Source organism: Drosophila subobscura, chromosome J (assembly GCF_008121235.1).
Source record: "Drosophila subobscura isolate 14011-0131.10 chromosome J, UCBerk_Dsub_1.0, whole genome shotgun sequence".
NCBI lineage: Eukaryota > Metazoa > Arthropoda > Insecta > Diptera > Drosophilidae > Drosophila > Drosophila subobscura.
The window spans coordinates 15,088,737-15,107,279 of NC_048532.1; the positions used below are offsets into that span (position 1 = coordinate 15,088,737).

Below are 18,543 nucleotides of genomic sequence, written 5' to 3' on the forward strand. Positions count from 1 at the left end.
TCGATTTGTAATACCGGTAGTCGGAAATACAAAACTAGCATCAGAGTCGATTTTTAATACTAGAAATTCCATCTCGAACTGTATTTATTATTGCTCCAAATTTCGTCTCAAGAACATTTTCCCGCGCAGGGGAATTCGCGTGTCCTGGGATGGCAGCTGTAAGCTTGAGCATAAACGGAGATCCGGCCGTCCTGCTAGAGCCTGGTACCGTCTACCGCATTGGGAGCAAGGAAGAATACGAGTTCTGTGTGGCCGATGAAGTAAGTACAGGTTGCTTAAGTAGTTCTTGCCACCAAGATGTAGTCCTTGCTTTGTTTTCAACTTAGTCCATGGAGCTGTATCATGCTCTGGCAACCGTCTATCGAGCGGGCATCCTTCGCGTGAATGCGCTGCTGGGCAAGGTATTTGTGAACGACGTGGAGAATGGCAATGCGGACATAAGCCAAAAGGATGCCATCGATGGAAAAGTGAAGCTGCGCTTCGGCAATGTAAACGCGGAAGTGCAACTGATAGAAACTCTTCAGGTGGGTGCAACAATCCACATGTGGAACATGCAATACATTTACATATTTCACAGCATCATGACAGCAGTGGCTTTGGGGAAACCCTCAAGGATACATCTCTCGATACAACAACTGAGAGTGTTGTTATACCAGAAACAGAGGTGCAGTCGGTCAACACAACAGCTGACAGCTTCTTTGTGCCCGAAGCACAAGCTGTGCCCTTTGACAGATCCACGCGGGGCGGCAAAGTTTCGCTGGGCGATGACTTTATGATACCCGAGACGCAAGATCTCCTCAGCACACCACCTGCAGTTGTGCAGAATGAGGCGAGCAATTCCAATGATGGAAGTGCCTCTGAAATGTGCTCGCAGATACGCATTTGCACCCAGGACTATAATGAGGATGCACTTGAGGACTTTGACACGTCCATGATGCTGGGGTCTTCTTTGACGCCGACGAAGATCTTTACCGGATATGTCAATCCGGGTACGTTGACTTTGTATATTTTCTGGATCTTCATTTAAGTAATTTTTTCCACACAGCCGCCGATGCAACCGACCACGAATTGAGTGCCTTAAATTGGTCCACATCCAATCCAAAATGCACTGCCCTGAACAGCACTAAGGAGGGAGAGTTGCCAGCTCGAGCCGTTGCTTGCATTACACCAGAACTATCTGGACAGAATCCATCTCATGATGCAGGAAATTGTACTCCTGATATATTTGATTTGATGGTTGCTGATGGAGAACAGCCCGAGCCCGAGCCCGAGAGCTCTGCCACACCAACGCTTTGCGGGTTAAAGCAATTGGTTGTGGCACACATAGAGACGCCAACAGCAACTCCTCTCGAAGTGGAGGACCTCATTGTAACACAGAGCAACGCGCATAACGAAACTAATCAGGATTTTGTTGCCACTCAGCCGTTTCCGTTTACCTTAATGCGCAAGCAGGAAGGATTGCAAGCAGGCCAGGAAACTAATCAGGATTTCATTCCCACTCAGCCATTCCCATTTCCCACCAAGCTCAAGCCAAGCGGATTGCCATCTATTAACTCTCCCAAGGATCGCAGCATTGTGGAGGAGACCAACGAAGATTTCATTGCCACTCAGCCCTTTCCCTTCAAGCTCAAACCAGATGGATTGCCAGCTACTAATGCTGAGGATTTCAAAGCCACTCAGCCATTCCCCTTCCGAAAGAAGCAAAAGAGAGCACACTCAGACGCAACCACCCAGGATCACAGCGACAATGAGGAGCCCTCGCAGAGCAAACAAGCGAAAGTGCAAGCAACCGATTCGCCAGCAGATCTCAGCTGCAGCAAGACTATTCAAGAAAATAAAGAAAACATTCCAGTGGCAAATAAGGAAACTGAAGCCAAAGCCTCCACCTCAAAAGACGCAGCAGGTAAGGGAATCATAGCAGCAAATAAACGTTGTATTAATTATTATTCTTCGCATTTAATGGCAGCTTCAAATTCGTTTGAATATGATGCTGTCATGGAGGTACTGGAGGAAATGGCAACGGGGCCAGCACTGCCACCTGCTGATCCAAACGAACCTCAAATTAAATTCGTTGAACCTGCCATCATCAAAGACGACAACTACAATGCTCTGGTGGGTTAAGCATTCAGCGCCGCAAGACTCTGTTTAACTATTCCCACCTTCCACAGGTTACCCGAATGGAGTGCGTCTTCCAGGACAGAAACAACCCACACCGCTGGCGCTTACCGCGACTGCCCGAAGGCGCGCGTAGCCGCTTAGCCGGATCGGAGTCACCGCCACGTACTAGTAGGTTCCCAAGTGTTTTTACTTTCGAGTAGACCCCGAAGTGCTAAGTGAAAATTGAGTTCAACAAATACCAAAGAAGGTCAAGTTCCTTTATTTAAACGAAATCCGCCATGAATCGCGAGTTTATTTTAATTTTTTAAGTGCGAAAACAGTCGCGAAGTTAAATAGTTTGCATTTTGTTTGTATTTAAAATAATTAAGTGGCGCGTCTACATAACTTTTACCTCCTTATAGTGGGTATATATTTTCGGAAAAATCAGATAGTTTATCGAATGAATGAAAAGTTTAATGGAAAACTTCCTCCGCGGCACACAAAATAATAATTTTTAATTTTTAAAATACAAATAAGATAAATGCATAAATGGGTAAATGAACATAATCAACAAAAATTAATGCCACAATCCCGACCTACAGCCAGAAACCCAATGCAACGACGCATCTCCGATGAATCACCCAGAATCGAGCCAAGAAAGCGGCCAGCCATTGCAGATCAATTCGCAGAACGTAAGTTTTTGGCGTTTATTTATTATGATTATTATTTATTATTATTATTTGCAGCTCGCAGCAAGATCAGCCGCCCACCCAGAACCTTGTTAGTTGCAGAAGAAGCTAAGGGGGCAGCTAGCCAGGAGAGTGCCCCCGAATTGGTGGCCAAGAAACGGCCGAGTAGCTCCAAGGCAACAACAAGCACAGAGCTCGATTCTGCTTCGATTTCTAAAGCTAAGAAGGCAATCAAACCCAAAAGAGATGAAGATTTCGTCGTTCCAATTGAGCCACGAAGACGACCAAGGAACTCAAAAACAAAAGCAGTCGAAAAGATTCAGGAAGAGGCAGCCGAAAATGGGAATACAGCCGAAGAAGAAGAAGTCGCACAGGAAGCAAGCAGGCCACAAAGAAGGCTGAGAGCTAAGCAAATAACGAAGCAAGAGGACGCTACAGGACAAGCTAAAGCGGGTGAAGACGTTAAAGGGAAAGAATCCAAGAAAGAGGAAGCTACAGGAAAAGCTAATTCGAGTGCAGAAGTTAAAGGGAAAGGATCGCAGCAAGAACCACAGACAGAACGTGCCAATTCGAACGCAGAAGTTAAAGGGAAAGGATCGAAGAAAGAGGAAGCTACAGGACAATCTAATGCGAGTGCAGAAGTTAAACGGAAAGGATCCAAGAAAGAGGAAGCTACAGGAAATGCCACTAATGGTGCAGAAGTTAAACCGAAACGAACCAAGCACAAGGAAGCCACAGAACAGGCCAACACGAGTGCAGAAGTTAAAGGGAAAGGATCCAATAAAGAGCCACAGACAGAACAGGCCAATACGAGTGCAGCAGTGAAAGGGAGAGTCGGAAGAGCTAGGAAGTCTCAGACTCCGACACCGCTGGACACCACAGAGACTAAGATAACAAAGGAGAAGCCACCAGAGAAAGAAAAACGTGGGGTGGGTAGGCATCGGAAGTCCGAAACACCAACAGAAGATAAGCCTATAAAACCGAAAGTCAAGAGAAGTAAGACCCCACCCACCACGAAGAGGATGACTAGAAGGAACACTGCCAAGGAGGAACCTAAAGAAGAACCACAAGCCAAAGGTGCTGCACTTCGTGAACTCGTTGTGAGGATTAAAAATGAGAAGCTCATAAAATCCAACTCCGCCATTGAAGAGGAAATTGATGGACCAACAACGAGTGCCGCAGCAGCACAGCAAAAGGAGAAGTCTGGAAAGGAGGCAAGAAACAGGAGCAGTAAGTAAAAGAGCAAGGGAAACAAGTTCTTGGATATCTCTTTTGGATTCAGAGAATCTTTCGCGTTATACGCTGCAACCTTTAATGAATTTTCAAACTTTTCACAGGCTCCGACAAGAATGTTTCGTTGTCTCAAGAGAATGCCCTTAAAGGTAAATCTAAACAAATGCTTGCCACGAGTATCCATCTAAAGCAGATTCCATCTTTCGCAGCCATTAACCAACATGTGAAGAAGGCAAAGGGAAAAGGAAAAATCAAAATAGCATTCTCCGCGTGCAATTCATTAGATGTGGCGTCTGTTCTGAAGGCCTTAAAGCGTAAGAAAAAACTGCTGCATAAATCCTTAATCTACAAATGAATTAATTGCCATTAAATGTATCAGATTGTGTGGAGAAAACGGATGATCCCTTGAGCTGCGACGTGCTCATCATGGACAGAGGTGATCGCACATACAAATTCCTGGTGGCAGTGGCTGCCAACAAACCAATACTGTCCAGCTCCTGGCTGCAATCCATGCGGGCCACGTCTCGTGTAACTGTGCTGGCGGAACACCTCTTCGCCGACTCCCAATTCGAGAAGATGTACAAATTCGATCCCCTAATGGCCATGCAGCAGCCTCAATTGTTGAGTGGTTTGCACTTTATGCTCTGCGAGGGTATTCTACCCAATCCAAAAGAAATGAAAGGCAAGTTCTACAGACACATTTCAGGCCTCTTTTCTCCATGCTACAACGTTCCTTGGATTCCCCCCCTTTAGCTATTATTGAAAGTGCTGCTGGCAAGGTGCACAAAGAGCCGCCTGCACAGGAGCAGAAGCTGTATGTCATAGCTGCGGCCAAGGATAAGCAGCGCTACATGCGACGCTTGCGGAATCATGCCCATGCCCAGTACATAACCACAGAGGGCATCATGCAGTCGCTGGCGCAGCACAATCTGCAGCGCTTAGACGACCCAAAGGTGCAAATTTGAGTCTCATTTTTGTCAATATTTTGTTTTGTTCCTTGTCTATTTTTGTGTTTGTGGCCATACATCAATATATCTATATTCCATGTTAATTTATCTGCAATTATTAAATACATCATAAGATTGTGTGCCTACTGTCGTCTACTCCAACTTCTTTCGCTTGGACCCCGTGGGCTTGTCAAACTGCTGCCGCATGCCGCCGGCGTGCTCGTTGTGGAACTTGATGTTGTTCGACGTCTCCGCATACCAGGGACAGTCGAACTTCGTGGTGTCCTGGTCCACTAAATGCGTGTACTTGGTGCGGCCGCAGCGACCGAAATTCTTCACCTGCATCACCTTGGGCAGGATGGTCTTGTCGAAGTGATCCTCCAGCGTGGCCTGGGCAAAGTCGCGCTTCAGCACATCGTTCTCCTCGTCCAGGTAGAAGGCACCGCGATGATAGTATTTCTGCAGGAATTTGTATTTGCCTTTGGTGGCCTTGTTGGTGACCATTTTGGGATTCTGTCGCAGCTCCTGGCGTCGCTCCTCCTCGTTGAGGCCACGCACCCGATCGATTTCCAGTTTCTCCCGCTCGGTGCTGCAATTAAAAATGTGTTTACTTGCGGCTCAGAACAACGTTTTTGGGCTACTTACTTGTCGCGCTCTTCTCGATCCCGCTTCATTCGCTTGAGCTCGCGTAGCTTCCAGGCCTCGTACTCCACCTCATCGTTGTCGTCGTCGGTGCACACATCCTCCAGGCAGGCCTCATTCGACTCTGGCTTGGTCTTCTCCAGGTCTTTCTTGACGCTGTCCTCCACCATGCGCAGTGTGGCTCGCCTCCGCTCTTTGGCCGCTCTCTTGGCCTCTGCCTCCATTTGTTTTTGCTTCTGAGCTTCGCGTTCCTTTTCCTGGATGGTCGCCCGATCTCTTTTCCTGACAAACAGCGGCTTGAGGCGCGGCTCGTTGTCTTCCTCGCTTTCGCTCTCCTCTTCGTATTCGGAGCTCTCTGTTTCGGAGGATTCCGACTGTTTTTCATCCTCTTTTTGGAGCACCTCCTCCTCGCGCTGTTGCTGCAACATTCTCGCCCTCAGCTTTGTGCGCCGATTCTCCATTTCGGCGTCACTCAGCTCCGCGTCTGTGTCGGATTCGGAGGCAAGTGTGATCTTGTTGGTGCCCCGCTCGAGGTTCTTCTGCTGTTCTGCGTCCTCTTCCTCCTCCTCGCTGTCACTCTCCACCATCTCGGGCTCGTGGATGTGTCTGTGGCGTTCCCTTCGCTCCCGTTCCATGTCTTCCATATCCACGGGGCGTGCACGCAGGCGTCGCAAACGTGGATCATCCACCTCAGCCTCATCCCCATCCGCGGCAGCCTTCCCATCAGCACTGCCTCGACGGGCCAGTTCCATCTTGTGTCGTTCCGCCTTGTGGCGCTCCAAGCGCTTCCGGGTGTCAATGAAGTCATCCTCGTCGCTCTCATCCGAGCTGGAGTCAACGCGGGCATAGTCAGGACGCTTGCCAGATATATATCGCTGGACTTTAACTTTCTGCATGGAAATCTCGCCTGCAAGAGATCATTGTAAACAAGGGAGGCGTTGATTGAGAATTATGAGTTACTGCACAGCAATTCCAATGACTTACCTTTCTCATTGCGTACGGGCACCGCACCCGCAGTGCTCTGAATGCCCGAAGGGGCCACGGGAGCACTCATTTTGTGTGAAATTTAATTAAAATTAAATTTTTATTTATTTTTACGAGAAATAGTCGACCAGTGTGACCGCTGTCACACAGAAACAAGTACCTCAGGAACATACCGAAAATATACCGTAAATGAGACTATCCGGATACGGTCACGCTAGTGCGCGGACATTGGTGTGTGTGTAAACGATAACAACAAGGCGGCGATATGCTGTCCGTTTCAAAACGAGGCTCCGAATTCATCTTCAGTTCCGCTTGGTTCAAATTTGATTGGTTTCAAATGTCCGAATGACGGAAGTGCGATGACTTGGCACCCCCTAATATGAAGCGACCAACTAATTGAGACACCAATTAACGATACACATAAGACGAGCCGAGACGGCTGCATATTTTAGCAATGTCAACGCCCACTCTCATTAATGTAATAAATAATTGTTTATAAATTGACTACTACGCTTTCTTTCAGACAATTCATAAATAATATTGACTGCCAGACGCGTTCTTGTGTAAGATATTGAATAACCACAAGATGCGGAATATCAAACAAAAGATGCTTTGATTGATATTGCGTTTTGTTTGTTCGTTTGCGACAGCACGCACGCAGCACGTGTGGTTTTCGGCTCTCGGCTGGCTGTGTGTTCTTTTGTGGTTCTGTTCTTAAAGAGACAAACGGCCAAAGTCCAAGCTTACACACACACAACTCATGAGAGCCAGAGGCTCGACCAGTTTTGTGACGTTTGTAGTGGCTTTTGCTTGCATCTCATAAACAAACTTTCCGCTGTTGTTGCTGCCTTTGCTGCTGCTGCTGCTGCTGCTGCTGTTTGCTAGATCGTTTCGGGCCTAAACACTGCGTCGCATTTGCCGAACTGCTTTGAACTGCTTTCGGTTGGCTAGTGGAATGGATTTACAAGATTTACATCAGTCAGCCGGCAGTTAGTTAACTATATGCCAGCGGGCATATTTTCATATTAATTAATGCAACACGCTTCAAAGCTCAACTGCATACCCACTGCCCAGTGTCCCTGCCCCTGCCCCTGCCCTGCGTAATCTCTCACCACGTGGCCATCGCTTGTAGGTGCTATCCACGAGTGACCTCAGACCAAGGCGCTACTCTGTTGTGGTGCAGGAGAAGCACCTAATAAATTCGACATTAATTTGTTGATCTTCTTCTGATCTTGATTGCTGTTTTCCCCATCAATGTGCATTCATTGTGATTGATACTCTGTACTGAGCCAACCAAGCGCCGCCTTTCAATTCTCCAGCACACCATTACATTTTTATTAGAATTAAGCACACCCGCAAGAAATAATTCCAGGCAAACAAATAATTTTCTATTAAGAGAAAGGGGAGAGCCAGAGAGTGCTGCTCAAAATCGTACCAGATCGAACTCGTTATCGTCGTTATCCCCAGCCGGCAATTGCCTGATATTGAGGCGAGGCAACAAAACACAAAAAGTAAGTGATAAAATCGAGGCACATTATTAATTGGCGCACTTTTTGTTCCTTTGTGACAGCTCTCGGGGGGCGCTCGGCTTACTTAAAAAGTAATAAAGGAAAATATTCAAACACATCCACGGGTACAGCCATCACGCAAGCCGAAAGTAACTAAAAACACTTTGCCATCGCGTTGTCTAACAATTAAACTTTTGTATTTTGTTTACAGCGCATTTCATTTAGCATTTAGCATTTAGCCCTTGGTCAATTGACGACAACAGCGTACTCTACCTCCACCGTCCCTCTGCCAATTGGAGTTGGCTTCGGTCTGCTGTGCAGATAATTCTATGGAATGCTAATGAATGGGCATGGGAATGGGTGATTCATTGCATTTTCAGTTCAAGAATGGGAGGTACAATGGGGTACACATTCCTCTCACATTTAAATATGACTGACAGCAGTTTATCTTCCCCAAAGTTTATTTATGTTTTTGCAATAGTTTTAGCCACGTTTTCCATTACATTACATTCTGCGGAACGAATTGCGCTCCACATGGAAGATCACGCCGCTGTTTGTTTGATAACAAAAAATGTTTAGCTGAAAGCGTTCTAGAGTTATAGATTGAGTAAGGGATTTTCGTAATCCCCCACGTAATATCAAGGAAGTGCTTGGACTGCAAGCCGTGCTATAAAATATAAAATAGATCTTTGCATTTAAACAAGATTTTCCCCTGACGCCTACAATCGACTATCAATTGAGCGGCGGCGCAGCTCTCGCTCTCGCTCTCGGGTCTCTGGTTGAGCATCGCATCTCGGCGATCGCATATCCGGCGTCGATAGGCTCCGTCGCTTGCCTTGCTCTTAGTTCGATCTTCGCTCTTTCTTTGGCGCCCGAAGAGAGAGAGATGGAGAGAGAGCGCCAAAGCCTCGCGTATAGTGGGGTTCCCTCTGCTCGATGATTTGTGATTTGGCGCTGCCTTGGCTGCCGGGGGCCTGCCTCGGCCTGGCTCTCGTATAAAACAGCGTAACGGCCGCTGGCAAAAGTCATTCATTTGAAAATTGTCAATACGTTCGAACAGCGATAGGCAATCAAATCCAGTGAAAATACAAACCATCAAGGAAAAAGTGCACAAAGTTGAACAAATTCACAACCAGGACAACCAGCTCCAAAAGGGTTAACAAAACTCTCCAAATAAAACACAAAAGTGATCCATAAATAAATAATTGTTTGGTGAACTCCAACTAAGAGATAAAAACACGTTAATGAAATACAGAAATAACCAAGGCACCATCTTGCAACTACAATTCAGAACATTCCTAAGACACAGCTGCCTGTGCGCCTATCCACCCGAGTGCTAAACGAAGACGACAACGACGCAAAATATATCCTTTAAGGATCGCACAAATCCGGCATCAAGGTGAGGAAGTAATTTTAAAACTGAGGTGAAAGCGGCTTTCAGTTTGAGTTGACAACTATTACACTCTATACCTTAACTTATTTTTATGTTTATAAAATGCAAATGAAGCACACTTTCTACACACACCAATAAGTGTCTCACTTAATTTGTTTTTTAATTCTCATGCTCATATTTTGTAATTAATTTTCCTTAACCAACTGCCACTTAGCGCACCCCAAAAGAAGTGCAAAATTAAGTTGTTTGCCATTGACGTTGTATGTTTTTATTGTCACTAAAAAACTAGTTAAGAAATTAGGCAAAAAGTTAGCATTTTATTGCGAGTAAACAAACAAAAAGCGAACCAAACCAGCTGAAAAATTTAGCGAACTCATAAATCGATCAAACGAGCAGAACTGTCGAGCAGCTCAGATTTCTCGGAGCCATTAACGACACTCTCCAATTAGCCGAAAACCCTTTACGCCCCCCTGGCCATTGCCCTCACCTACTGGGCGTACTTTTCATTACAATTTGTGTGTTCCAAGGTTCAAGTTTCACTCGTGCTAGATCCGTGGCAAGTGCTCTTTCTTTCACCAGCTGGCCCATGCCACAACTCATGTCAAACGGTTTATTTTGTTTATATGAATATTAATAATCAACAAGAAACCAACACAAATCGAAGAGCCAAAACTACAAAGATACAAAAACAAAGCGCAGACATAACACACGCATATCAATTGGCGGAGAGACAAGTTCCGAGATACAAAAGACAAAGATGATGATGATTTGCCCTGGTCGAAGGGAAGACAGTGTCGGAGGGGGGGCATAGAAAATGCCCCCAATTAAGAACAGAACGCATACGACCCGTGTACTGCCTACAACTGTCTCCAGGCAAGAGTGGAAACGTGTTTCTCCCCGGCGCCCACCTCTGGGTGTGTGTCTGGGTGGAACCTTTTCGATTAGGTCGCTCTTCCATTAAGGCATCTCCGCGTGCTGCTCTCTACTCTTCGCGCCAGGCCTTGCCTTCAGCTCTCTTTGGATCCGTTGGATGGCAAATTTCTGGCCAAAACCGGCGCAATCCGGCTCAAGCCACAAGCCACTGATATAAACCAGTTGAATTCGCTTAAATCTCAATTGGGCGGCGCGGGAGCATTTCTCACTTTTCGCTCAAAACTTTGCCTCTGCCTTGTCTCCTCTGTCTGTCTCTTTTTCTCACTCACTCACGCTCTCTGTGTGTGTGTGTGAGTGTTTGTTTCCGTATTGCATCAGTGTGTGTGTGCCACAGGAGCAGATTTTCTTTAATAGTTTGAAATTGGCTGGAAAATTGGGAGCAGAGCAGGAGAGGCTGCGATTCTAAGTTCGGTTGATTAAAATGATTGCCGCAGAGTGTTGCAATCAATTGGATTGCTGATTGATTCGTATGGGTGGACTGGACTGGGTTATCGATTGCCAAATGAGTGTCTTTTATGATTTAACAATTGAACGCGAATATCGGAATTGTTTTTGTAATGGAAACCAGACACCGAAATGATACAAAGAGGCAAAAGTGCGAGCGGCTGACATGGGATCCTAAAAGTACTTTATGGCATTCCAGAATACCCTCCCAGTATCCCTTCACCCTCATCTCTCTATTGATTAACTATCCCCAAAATCATTTACAACCATTTTTCGCCTTGAGCGAGTGTCGTCGTCGCCGTTGCCCCATAACGAAAACATATTAATAATAAAGCAATTATTGGTACACCCCAATGGAATTGTTTGTTTAAGGAAATAATATATTTGTACTTGAACATGGAAGCCGAAGCTGTGGCCAATGGCCCGACCAGTCCAGCCCCCACTCACTGCCCCTCCCTCAGATATCGACAGACTGTTGGAATTTCATTTCGTTCGCTTAATTAATTAATGGCGACACCCACTGGATGGAAAGCTTTTGGCATTGCCGCCTTGGTGCAATTTCTTTTCGAGAACCTTGATCTTGCCATGATCTAAGCCGTCCGCTCTGCTCCATTTCGTTTCAGTTCGCGCATAACGTTGTGGGGCCACAGTCGGCGAGTGAGCGACCCAAGAAGGTGTCTGCCCCATCAGTTGCCGTTGCAGTTGCAGTTGCGCATTCCCAGGCAGGATGTTCGCCACCCAGGATACCATTCTGAAGCTGCTGACCCTCTGCGCTTTGGCGCATTCTATTACCGCCTATGCGCTGCAGGAGAAGAGCCCCGCCGGAGCTTCGGGCTCCGCACCGCTGGATTCCAGTCACAAGTATCTGATTGTGCGGGGCGAGAGTCCCGCCTCTGTCTCGCAGGAGCATGTGGACTTTGATAATGCGGCAACACTGCTGCTGCAGGCCTACAAGTCCCAGCAGACCACCGCGCCGGACGGACTGGAGGAGTGCAGCGCGCCCACCAACAAGCCCACCTTCTCCGGCTACGATTATGTGATCCTGCTCGGCATGCTGGTCATCTCGCTGGGCATTGGCATCTTCTATGGGTTCTTCCAGAAGGGCGGCAGCTCCTCCAACGAGTTCCTGCTCGGCTCCGAAATGAGCATCTTCCCTGTGACACTCAGCCTCACGACCAGCTTCATCACGGCCATCGAGCTGCTGGGCAACCCATCCGAGATGTACTTCCAGGGCACACAATTCGTGCTGATTGTCATACCCATGGTGCTCGTCATTCCAGTGGCTGTCAAGATATTCTATCCCATCTACTTCAAGATGGAGCTTACCAGCTGCTATGAGTACTTGGGCATACGCTTCGGCAAGGAGATTCGCATCCTGGGCGCAGTACTCTATGTCATTCAGGTGCGTTAAGAGATCTTCTCCACAGAGAGAACTTTGCTTAATAATTTCTTCCTCCTTCAGATGTGCTTCTACACCGCTGTGGCTGTGCTCGCACCTGCCATTGCCTTGTCCAAGGCCACCGGTTTGGACACCAAGATCGCTGTCATTCTGATTTATGTGGTCTGCGTTTTCTACTCGTCGCAGGGCGGCATGAAGGCTGTGGTCATTGCGGACACATTTCAGGTAAGGCAACGAAATAGAGGATCTTCAAGGATCGTTTGGCTAACCTTTATCATTCCCCTTCAGGCTGCAGTTCTCGCTGTGTCCCTCGTATTGATTGTGGGTCTCGGCAGCTACTACAGCGGCACACCCATTCAGGTCTTTCAGAAAGCCGCCGAACTCAATCGCTTGGAGTTCTTCAAGTAAGTTGGAACAGCCAGAAAGACATCCTACGATTTCCCTTCTAATTTGTCCTCTCTCTTGCAGCATTGACCCCAATCCGACGACCCGCCACACCGTTTGGTCTGTGGTCATTGGCGGCTTCTTCTACTGGACATCGCTGTTCTGCACCAACCAGGCCTCCGTCCAGAAGTGCATGTCCCTGAAGTCCCTGAAGCTAGCAAAGATTGCCCTGGGCTTTGCCATTCTCGGCTTGATTGTCGTCTTCCTGCTCAACTTTTACACTGGGCTGATGGTCTTCAACCACTATGCGGACTGTGATCCCCTGACTGCGGGTCGCATCTCGGCCACGGATCAGCTGCTGCCCTTCTACGTGATCAATACCTATGAGCACATCTACTCCATTGCGGGCATCTTTGTGGCTGGCATCTTTGCGGCTAGTTTGGGGTAGGCATCAGCGATGACACTCCGAGAGCTCCAGGAAGCATTACTCATGTCTTGTCTCTTCCCCATTCAGAACTGTGGCATCTGCCTTGAACTCCCTGTCGGCTGTCACCTGCGAGGATCTGCTTGTCAATGGCATGAACATCAAAATCTCACCGGAGAAGGGCGCAACCTATGCCAAGTGGATGTCCCTGGGCTACGGCATTGCCTCCTTCGGGCTGGTGTTCATTGTGGAGCATCTGGGCGGCGTGCTGCAGGCGACACTCACACTGAATGGCCTCATCGGTGGCGTCACCTTGGGTCTGTTTGTGCTCGGAATTGCCTGCAAGCAGGCCAACACCAAGGGCGCCTTCTACGGTGGTCTCCTCTCGCTGGCTCTGGTGATCTTTGTGGGTGTGGTGGCACAGATAGCCAGCGTGGAGTCGCCACCACTGCCCACATCCATCGAGCACTGCGATTGTCATGTGAATGTGACCAACATACTCGAGGGTTTGCTCACCGAATCAATGAATCCCATTAAGCAGGAAGGTTTCACGTGAGTTTATCTGGAAAATCCCACTACAATTTCGATGCTTATTTGGTTCACTTTTCCCTGCAGTTCCTGGCCCATCTTCCGGCTGAGCTACATGTGGTACAGCATGATTGGCTGCCTGTTGACAGTATTTCTGGGATGGCTATTCTCCCTCATAATCGACTTTAATCAACGACGCAATGTCCTGAAGATCACCGGCAAGGGCGGCATCGACAACGAAGCCGTCTCCGAGGAGGTCTTCAAGAGTGACGACTCCCAAGTGCAGTACACCACTAACAGCACCATCACCACCACCACAACCACCAGCACCGCAGCGGTAGACCCAATCCCAGCCACAACCACAACCAAAGAGACGGCAGGTATCCAGGGGCATGTGAACCATGCCATACGCATCGACGATGAATAGAATCGAATACGAAATCGATTTCGAATTTGAATTTTGGTTTGGTATGTCCTTTCGACATTCCAGGCCGGAGTGTATTCCTTGTGTAACCGGTAACCTCTATGTACAAACGACCAGTCGCAATCCTAACTGTCCTAGCTTAGTCGCAAGAGTGATTTCTAGTTTTAAGTCCAATCACAGCCCGATTGCTGCTACACCCGACCCTTTCTCCCCCCGCGAGAGCAATCGTTGCCACAGTATTCTGTATCCACAAACACACAAAAACTTTACTAATTTTACCACGAAAGTGAATTTAGCTTTAGTTAATATTTAAGCAAACAATAAACACACAAATATATATTGTATTCTTGATTCAGCCATCGCTGCTGAAGCGTAAACCAAGTTTCAGTTCGATTTTCATGTAAAGTGATCATTCTGTGCATGTAGTTATCGCGTAGAATGCTCTACGTGTTGCATACCCCACGTTGCTGAACAAAAAAATGCTTAATTTCTTGCCATCAGGCGGCTGGAGTATTTGATTGAGTGGATGTATGGCTTTTCCTTTATGTTTTACCCCACTGCTCGCTGCTGGCTATTGGTTTTTGTAATCCTGAGCCTATTACATTGCAGGATATCTACATAAAGGATATCTACATGTAGATTTCGAAAAGTCCTTTTCTACATCCTTACATAAAAAGCGAAGGAACTGCATGCATGCAACGGTTTGACAGAAAAATGAAAATCATTTATTTCCGAAAATAAATAAATAATAAAATATAATTTAATTTAGTCCGGCAGATTGAATGCAATTGCAGTTCCCAACCCGTTATAATTGCACGGTTATCAGCTGGGTGTTGATTTACCCAAAATATTTGACAATAATTAATATATTTTTATTTATTTATTTTTCCTCTTTGCATTTTTATTTTTTAGAACATTTTTTAATTTAATTTTTTTTTTTTTATTTTTTTTTTTATTTTAAATAATTTTTTAATATTTTTTTTAAATATTTTTTTTTCTGTTTTTTTGACGTGGTTAATATCAAAGAAAAACATGTGACGTCAGTAATATTGGCCAGTGAGAACAGAACACCTGCTAAAATAGTGAGTGAGAGAGTGGTGACGTCACCTACGCATTTGTTCTGCCATCAACTTTCGCCCTTTTGCTGGGAGAGAAGGAAGCTGTGAGATGCATACGCTGCTGCACTCTTCTCACATCTTTCGTGACCTACCTTTCATATGTACATACAGTGGCGGAAAAAATAATAGAAACGACAGGCGATTCACACTTGAATCCAAATATTTTGTTTTTGGTGAAAGTTGTTTACATCAAAGCAAGTGTGATTTGTTGCAGGATATTAGGGCTTTATATAGGACCCTCTCTAGGGCTCCTTTCGTAAGTCTTTTAAGCAGTGTAGCCTGATTTGTATGAAGACCACGCTTTTGTCTTGGAAAAAATAATAGAAACGCAGTCTAATTTTTTCATAACTTTTTTAAAAACGGCTTTAATCGAATTATATTGGTAACAATTCATAAACTAACGGCCAAAGAAGATATAAAATAGCTTTTCCCGTTGATCCGGTTGTGTTTGTTGTTGTTAGAGTCTCAGAATGGGGTGCGGAGGACATTGTACGGATTTTGAAAGAACAAATATCCTTACACCAGGATATGAATGTCACACAACGTCAGATAGTGTTACTATTCTAAAATGGGTTAAATAGAAGCTTTTTCGACGATTAAGGACAAAAAATAACGAAACACACGCGGAAGAATGCACGCAACATCGGCTTGGTGCGACACACCACCTTGTTCAAAAATCAAAAGAAAATTCTTTCTCTCTTCAGAAAATTTGAAAAACGATCTCAATGCATCGGTTAGTAGTCGTACTATATGAAATAAGTTGATTTAGGTCGATAAAAAATTACACAAAGCTAAAGTAGATGTATATACTTACGAAAATGAGATTCAGAAAGGTACTCAATGCCTCAAGGTGCTATTATTTCGTATAGTCAAAAAAAATGTGCTGTAGGCAAATGAAACTAAAGTCAATTTGCTCAGATTTGTTAGGAAATCTCATATTAGGCACCTTAATACAACTTCCCAGGACCAAATGTACCCAGGACGAAATAAATGCACCTTGGGGCATTGGGTACCTATCTGAATATCATTTTCGTAAGCATATACATCTACTTTAGCTTTGTGTAATTTTTTATCGACCTAAATCAACCTATGTCATATAGTACGACTACTAACCGATGCATTGAGATCAATTTTCAAATTTTCCAAAGAGAGAAACAATTTTTTTTTGATTTTTGAACAAGGTGGTGTGTCGAACCAAGCCGATGTTGCGTGCATTCTTCCGCGTGTGTTTCGTTATTTTTTGTCCTTAATCGTCGAAAAAGCTTTTATTAAACCCATTTTAGAATAGTAACACTATCAGACGTTGTGTGACCTTCATATCCTGGTGTAAGGATATTTGTTCTTTTAATATCCGCACAATGTCCTCCGCGAGCCATTCTGAAGCTCTAAAAACAACAAACACAACCGGATCAACGGGAAAAGTTATTTTATATCTTCTTTGGCCGTTGGTTTATGAATTGTTACCAATATAATTCGCTTAAAACCGTTTTAAGAAAAGTTATGAAAAAATTAGACTTCGTTTCTATTATTTTTTCCGGCCCTAAAAACTATGAAAATTTATTTCTGGTATATCGAGTTTTTTTAAAATTATTTTTTTGTTACATTTTCAAACATTGTTATGCAGGCTATCAATAAAAATTATGAAACTTAAAAAAAAAAAAATATTCCCTGAACAAAATTTTGAAAAGATCGAAAAAAAATGTCGTTTCTATTATTTTTTCCGCCACTGTATGTATGTACCAACGTAGGTTCACAGCTCTTTCCCCTTCTCACAATACACCGTCGCACTAGCAAGTTAACGCACAAACGTTCGATCTTTCGGAGTAGGAGAGGGGGAAGACGAAAGCGCAATTCAAATGAGAGAGCCATTTGGAAGTGCTTTTGAAGGGGAGTATGGAATGCTCTTGAAACTAATTTAACCTCCCATGCTCTGCTTATGATCTGCTAGGCATCTCCTCCCCTCTCTCACCAAAAGCCTTTTTCCCCTTCTCAACATTTACCATTGCATTAGCAAGACAGCACTCAACACACAGAGTGCGAGAGTGGCGCAGATTTGTCTGTGTAGGTGGCTTTGTTTTTCGAACATTCCATGCTGACCAATATCACCTTCCCTACTCCCCTTATGGGCTGCGGTGCTTCTACTCCCCTCTCCATCCACAAACCAACCAAGCTATTGAGCACATTCCCCTTGTCGCCATTCACCGTTGCATTAACCAGTTCACGTCCCAGCGTTCGCTCTGTTGAAGTAAGGGAGGAAGAACACAAAAGTCAAAGTCAAATGAGAGAGCAATTAGGAAGCGATTATGGAGGAGAGCATGGAATGTTTTAGAAACCAAGCCGCCGACGCATACAAATCTGCGCCGCTCTCTCACTTGCAATTTTTCGGCACAGATTTTAATGCGCTTCTAGAAAATTCTATGTTGCCCTCTGTCACCTTCTACGCTCTCCTTATGGTCTGTTCGGCATCTTCTCCCCCTCTCTCAAGACAAGCCAACTCAGATAGGCAGCAACTTCCCCTTCTCGCCATTAACCGTTGCATTAGCAAGAGGGAACTCAACAAACGCACACAGTGTGAGAGCGGCTCAGATTTGAATGTGTAGGTGTTTTAGTTTCTTGAACATTCCATGCTGTCCATAGTCACCTTCCCTACTCCCCTTATGGGCTACGGTGCTTCTACTCCCCTCTCCATCCACAAACCAACCAAGCTATTGGACACATTCCCCTTCTCGCAATTCACCGTTGCATTAACAAGTGGTCACTCGTCCAATGCACAAACGCACCCTCTCTTCAAGTAGAAGAAGGAGAAGGGAAAAGACAAAGTCAAATGAGAGAGCAATTGGAAAGCGCTTGAGAAGGAGAGCATGGAATGTTCCAGAAACTAAGCCACCTACGCATTAAAATCAGCGCCGCTCTCTCACTTGCAATTTTTCGGACGGACAAAGCGCGTGGTTTTGAGACAGCTCCGCGTTTCGGGTCGCGAAAATCGGGAAATGGATGAAAAATCCATCGGGAAAATTGTCGCGCAGTGGTACAATGTAGTGTTTGGTGTAATTAAATGTGCAGTGAAGTGGTTGCAGTATAGTTCCTGATCCAAAGAGGCGGCAGCAAACGGCAAAATGGCATAGAAAAGGCAAAGCAGCGACAGCGGTTGGCAATAAGTGAAAAGTGAAGGTTCAGTGTGGTGCAGTGCAGTGTTGTTGTGAAGTGAAGTGGTTGCAGTATAGTTCCTGATCCTGATGGCATAAAATGTGTGCAAATAATGCAAAAAAAAAGTTGTGATGACTCATCTTTTCTCTTCAATTCCCTATGTGAAGCAGTGGATAAAAGCAGTACGAAAAGAGCGACGAGTGCAGCGTGTCGACGCTCTCTCAGTTGGTTGGAAATGGCAAGAAAAAG

The 18,543-nt window shown here is 45.5% G+C and overlaps 3 protein-coding genes across 5 annotated transcripts; 2 read left to right on the forward strand and 1 right to left on the reverse strand.

Annotated features, from left to right (window-relative positions):
• Positions 1 to 40: 40 nt before the first annotated feature.
• LOC117893952 (proteoglycan 4) lies at positions 41 to 5,097 on the forward strand. Of its 3 annotated transcripts, XM_034800742.1 has the most exons (13): positions 44 to 260; positions 327 to 524; positions 578 to 989; positions 1,046 to 1,390; positions 1,472 to 1,903; positions 1,967 to 2,112; positions 2,169 to 2,286; positions 2,700 to 2,789; positions 2,844 to 4,016; positions 4,124 to 4,168; positions 4,229 to 4,333; positions 4,399 to 4,701; positions 4,773 to 5,097. In XM_034800742.1, exons 1-13 carry the CDS (start codon positions 150 to 152, stop codon positions 4,982 to 4,984), a joined length of 3,690 nt encoding a protein of 1,229 aa, XP_034656633.1. In that variant the 5' UTR covers positions 44 to 149; the 3' UTR covers positions 4,985 to 5,097. The 3 variants fall into 3 exon arrangements, with proteins under 3 accessions (XP_034656634.1, XP_034656633.1, XP_034656632.1); XM_034800741.1 differs by having other exon boundaries at positions 1,046 to 1,903; XM_034800743.1 differs by lacking the exons at positions 4,399 to 4,701; positions 4,773 to 5,097 and having other exon boundaries at positions 41 to 260; positions 1,046 to 1,903; positions 2,844 to 4,020; positions 4,229 to 4,252.
• LOC117893956 (microfibrillar-associated protein 1) lies at positions 5,054 to 6,734 on the reverse strand. Its single transcript, XM_034800750.1, has 3 exons — positions 6,593 to 6,734; positions 5,612 to 6,515; positions 5,054 to 5,555 (listed from the first exon to the last, which is right to left on the reverse strand). The coding sequence occupies exons 1-3, from the start codon at positions 6,660 to 6,662 to the stop codon at positions 5,120 to 5,122; spliced, it is 1,410 nt and encodes a 469-aa protein (XP_034656641.1). The 5' UTR covers positions 6,663 to 6,734; the 3' UTR covers positions 5,054 to 5,119.
• Positions 6,735 to 9,126: 2,392 nt separating this feature from the next.
• Positions 9,127 to 14,410, forward strand: LOC117894286 (sodium-coupled monocarboxylate transporter 1). Its single transcript, XM_034801245.1, has 7 exons — positions 9,127 to 9,499; positions 11,494 to 12,272; positions 12,333 to 12,494; positions 12,558 to 12,673; positions 12,738 to 13,097; positions 13,168 to 13,629; positions 13,693 to 14,410. Exons 2-7 carry the CDS (start codon positions 11,598 to 11,600, stop codon positions 14,030 to 14,032), a joined length of 2,115 nt encoding a protein of 704 aa, XP_034657136.1. The 5' UTR covers positions 9,127 to 9,499; positions 11,494 to 11,597; the 3' UTR covers positions 14,033 to 14,410.
• The last annotated feature ends 4,133 nt before the right edge of the window (positions 14,411 to 18,543 follow it).

Bases quoted from the DNA above. Each gene is read 5' to 3' on its own strand.
- LOC117893952 (XM_034800741.1), top strand. From the start codon at position 150: ATGGCAGCTGTAAGCTTGAGCATAAACGGAGATCCGGCCGTCCTGCTA. The intron at 261-326 runs GTAAGTACAGGT...TTTTCAACTTAG, and splicing joins AGTTCTGTGTGGCCGATGAA to TCCATGGAGCTGTATCATGC. The intron at 2,113-2,168 runs GTGGGTTAAGCA...CACCTTCCACAG, and splicing joins ACGACAACTACAATGCTCTG to GTTACCCGAATGGAGTGCGT.
- LOC117893956 (XM_034800750.1), bottom strand. From the start codon at position 6,662: ATGAGTGCTCCCGTGGCCCCTTCGGGCATTCAGAGCACTGCGGGTGCG. The intron at 6,516-6,592 runs GTAAGTCATTGG...GATCTCTTGCAG, and splicing joins GCCCGTACGCAATGAGAAAG to GCGAGATTTCCATGCAGAAA. The intron at 5,556-5,611 runs GTAAGTAGCCCA...TTTTAATTGCAG, and splicing joins GATCGAGAAGAGCGCGACAA to CACCGAGCGGGAGAAACTGG.
- LOC117894286 (XM_034801245.1), top strand. From the start codon at position 11,598: ATGTTCGCCACCCAGGATACCATTCTGAAGCTGCTGACCCTCTGCGCT. The intron at 12,495-12,557 runs GTAAGGCAACGA...ATTCCCCTTCAG, and splicing joins TCATTGCGGACACATTTCAG to GCTGCAGTTCTCGCTGTGTC. The intron at 13,098-13,167 runs GTAGGCATCAGC...TTCCCCATTCAG, and splicing joins ATCTTTGCGGCTAGTTTGGG to AACTGTGGCATCTGCCTTGA.